At 61.4% G+C, this 3,835-nt stretch overlaps 1 protein-coding gene across 1 annotated transcript in view; it reads left to right on the forward strand.

Annotated features, from left to right (window-relative positions):
• The window catches only part of CALY (calcyon neuron-specific vesicular protein), a 4,500-nt gene continuing 665 nt past the window's right edge, over positions 1-3,835 (forward strand). The window contains exons 1-4 of the mRNA XM_012660687.1: positions 1-135; positions 1,045-1,158; positions 2,062-2,175; positions 3,360-3,663. Of these exons, the coding sequence (XP_012516141.1) occupies positions 1-135; positions 1,045-1,158; positions 2,062-2,175; positions 3,360-3,638 (642 nt within the window). The 3' untranslated portion in view covers positions 3,639-3,663. The remainder of the gene's footprint in view (positions 136-1,044; positions 1,159-2,061; positions 2,176-3,359; positions 3,664-3,835) is intronic.

Raw genomic sequence — 3,835 nt, forward strand, 5'->3', positions numbered from 1 at the left:
ATGGTGAAGCTGGGCTGCAGCTTCTCTGGGAAGCCAGGCAAAGACCCCGGGGACCAGGATGGGGCTGGCACAGACAGTGTGCCTCTGATCAGCCCCCTGGACGTCAGCCAGCTCCAGCCACCATTCCCTGACCAGGTGAGGGGCCTGCATTGGCGTGGGGGAGCCTTTCTCAGGCTCCCCTGGGAGCAAAGGGTGTGGGTAAGGTTTGTTAGATGTGGCCTCCTCCTAGGTGCCACAGAGCAAGTGGAGGAAGGCCGTGCGGGCCAGAACCTCAGTCGGCCACCAGTACTCTGTGACCTTCTGGTCAGCTCCCTGGTCTCCAGAACCCCTCTCCCCACCCGCAGACAGCACCACACCTACCTGGTCCCACTGGGGGTGGGTCAGAGATGGGGTCACTGCCCACCCATGTCTGTCGGTGGGGACCAGCAAGCAACAACCCCACCCTTCTCCTGCTGGGACGGGGCTCCTGGTCCCGGGGCAAGTAACCAAGGGAGGGGGAGCTTCCAACCGAAATTGGTGAGAAGCAAAGAGCTCACTCAAGCCTAGCCCAGCCGGACCCTGGGGGAGCTGTGGCGCGTGAAGGGAACCAGAAGTTGTCCCAGGCAGGGGTGGGGCAGCATGTGTGAGTGGGCCGTGGGAGGCTCAGGCTTTGCCCCTCTGGAGCACCTGCCTGTGCCCCACAGGGTAGGGGCCTCAAGACCCTGGGAACCAGAAGAGAAGTCAGGATAGACTTCCTAGAGTAGGAGGCTAAGCTGTGGCTCCACTGAAGGGGGAGTTCCCGGCAGGGAGAGCAGCGCCCTCAGAGCTGACGGCAGCTGGCAGAGACAGGGGCTCTGTCAGTGGTCTCGCCAGGCCCCAGGGCTGCCCCGGCCCTCAGCAGACCTGCAGCAGCCACCTTCCTTTGGCCTCACCTTGTAGCTACTGCGGCCCTGCCAGCCACATGGTCGGCGTCCACACCACTGCCATGCAGCCGACCCTCTCAGCCAAGGCTCTCCTGGGGCCTTGCCAGCCGCCTGGTGAGGCCATGGCCGTGTCTTCTCACAGGTGGTCATCAAGACGCAGACGGAATACCAGCTGTCCTCCCCAGACCAGCCGAAGAAGTTCCCTGACCTGGAGGGCCAGAAGGGGAACGGCAGCCACCCAGAGGAAGGGCGCAAGGTAACCACGCCACCGCTCGCAGGTGGGGGGCCCCCAGGCGGGTGCCCAGGGCTGGCTGTGGGGGCCCTGCACCCCAGCCTCTGGGGCGTGTCTCCTGCGCAGTTTCCCCCGGGCTGCTTGTCTTTTCCTTAGTGACTCACAGGCTTTCTGCATGATGCAAAAATTAACTCTTTCCGCAGCACATCTGGCAAATACCTTCCCTCACCTTTTTTGATCTCTCAGCTTTACTAATGAAGGCTGTAACCATTTTTAGTGGACTATTTCACTTTGCAGCAGGAAGATCTGCCCTTCCTGGGGTGGGGAAGCCTCAAGGCTACACGTGGCCCTCCAGACCCCCAAGTGCGGGCCCCCAACCAAATCCAAACTTCACAGAACAAATCTGTGTTCAGTCAAAAGGCCACACTCAAGGATCCGGAAGGCCACAGGTTCCCATCCCTGCAGCATTTCTGTGATGGAAGCCCCCCCCACCCCCCACCAGAGGCCTGGCGAGGTCTGGCCGTGCTTTCCAGAGCACAGCCTCAGCTGACCTTAACATGCCCTCCCTCCCTGCAGTACCTTTGGAGGCCCAGTGAGCCCTCCACATGGCTTCCAGCGCCCAACACCTCAAATGATGTTGCAGCCACAGGTTGTGCTGTTCTCCAAGCACCTGCTGGGTCAAAGGCCATGTGCACTTCACCAGGTGGCAGAGTTTCCAGAATCCCAGAGAAGGGGCTGTCAATAAGGCCTGACCCCAAGGGGTGGTGCCTGGACACTCCACCCTGTTGTTGACCTTCCCGAAAGGCGACTTTGCCTGCCTGGGGTGGGGGTGGGGTACCGAGACTTAGGGAGATGGTGGTCCTGTGCCGGGCCCCAGCCCGGGCTCACTGTCTCTCACACCTGAGCTCGTGTCTTTCCCTGCGACAGCTGCCCACAGCGCGGATGATCGCCTTCGCCATGGCGCTCCTGGGCTGTGTCCTGATCATGTACAAGGCCATCTGGTACGACCAGTACACCTGCCCCGACGGCTTCCTGCTTCGGGTGAGCAGGGGCGTGGGGGCTGGGCCCTGGGGGGCAGCAGAGACCACCCGTCCTTGCCAGGCCACGAGGGGTCCTATAGGAGTCTCTCCCTGGATGCTCTGTGGAGGGGCACCTCCCCACGCCCACCTTGGGGGGACAAGGGCATTTCCTGCTCCTCTGGGCCCCCAAAGCTGCTCATGTCCTGTCACTTCTCCAGAATATGTTGAGATCCAGTTATCTCTTTTCTGTGACGGGGTCTCACTCCTTTGCCATGGCATCATCACAGCTCACAGCAACCTCAAACTCCTGGGCTCAAGCGATCCTCCTGCCTCAGCCTCCCAAGTAGCTGGGACTAAGGCACATGCCACCACGCCTGGCTAATTTTTCTGTTTTTTTGTAGAGATGGTCTGGTTCTTGCTCAGGCTGGTCTTGAATTCCTGGCCTCGAGCAATCCTCCCATCTCGGTCTCCCAGAGTGCTGGGGATTACAGGTGTGAGCCACTTGGCCAGCCCAGCCAAGATCCAATCTTTTGAAAAGGCTTTTTAGTGACAGGTTCTATCTTCTTGTAATTTAAAACATGAGTCAAAGGAGAGGCAAATGGTGCAGAGGTGAGGCGGAGCCCGTGGCCCGCATCTCCCTGCGGTGACCTGGCGTAGAGTGTCATTCTTGCCAGCTTTCCCAGGGGGTCATTCCTCTTTTCCTTAGAGACTGTAGAAGGTTTTTAAAATATAATATGGATATTGACATTTCCTGAATATTTGGCAAATATTTTCTTTCATCCTCTTTTTAAAATCTCTTAACTGTACCAATGATGGCTATGATTTTTAGTGTATTTTCCTAAAGCCTTTCATTTTTCAGAGGTAAAATCTACCCTTTCCTGTCGACCCCATTGCTTCTGAGACAGAAGCCCTCCACCCAGGCGCGCAGGCCGCAGCGCCCTCCCTCGCGGGAAGCCCAGTCCCCTTCGCTCGTGACCGGGCGGTGACCACCTCCTGTGGCTCCACGAGACCCTTTGGTGGCTTGAAATGGTGGTAGAAATGCCTTTAGACAGGCCGTCCACAGCGCCACCCAACTGGGCAAAGCAGGAGGGACGGGACACAGCGCGGCACGAACGTGGTGCGGCCGCGCGTCTCGGCCGCGTGTATTCATGCGGGAGAACCTGACTCCCTTCGCAGCCCCCGCGCCCGGACCTGGCCATGTCGCAGCACAAGATATGCACGCCGCTGACCCTGGAGATGTACTACACCGAGATGGACCCCGAGCGCCACCGCAGCATCCTGGCGGCCATCGGGGCCTACCCGATCAGCCGCAAGCACGGCACGGAGGTGCCCGCGGCCTTGGGGGGCAACCGCGCCGCCAAGGAGGAGCACAGCGGGCCCACCCAGGCGGCGGCCACCCACCCGCCCGGAAGGCCCTCGGCCCAGGGGGAGGAGGAGGAGGAGCGGAAGGCGGCCGGGAGCGCGCTGCCCCCGCCCCCCCAGTGACGCCTCGGCCCGCAGCCCGGCCAGGGTAGGTGTGTCTGCCGCCGCCGGGCTCCGGCCAGCTCGGCGGTCTCTCCCTGGCCTCCGCCTCCCCGCCCTTCCCGCGCCCGTCCCGGGGCCGCCGACCCGCCCACTGGAACCTTAGCGTGGCGCGTCCTCGCGCGGCGCAACAGCATCTGCGCGGGTCTGGGGCGGGGGTC

This window comes from Propithecus coquereli, unplaced genomic scaffold, assembly GCF_000956105.1.
Source record: "Propithecus coquereli isolate 6110/MARCELLA unplaced genomic scaffold, Pcoq_1.0 Scaffold673, whole genome shotgun sequence".
Taxonomy (NCBI): Eukaryota; Metazoa; Chordata; class Mammalia; order Primates; family Indriidae; genus Propithecus; species Propithecus coquereli.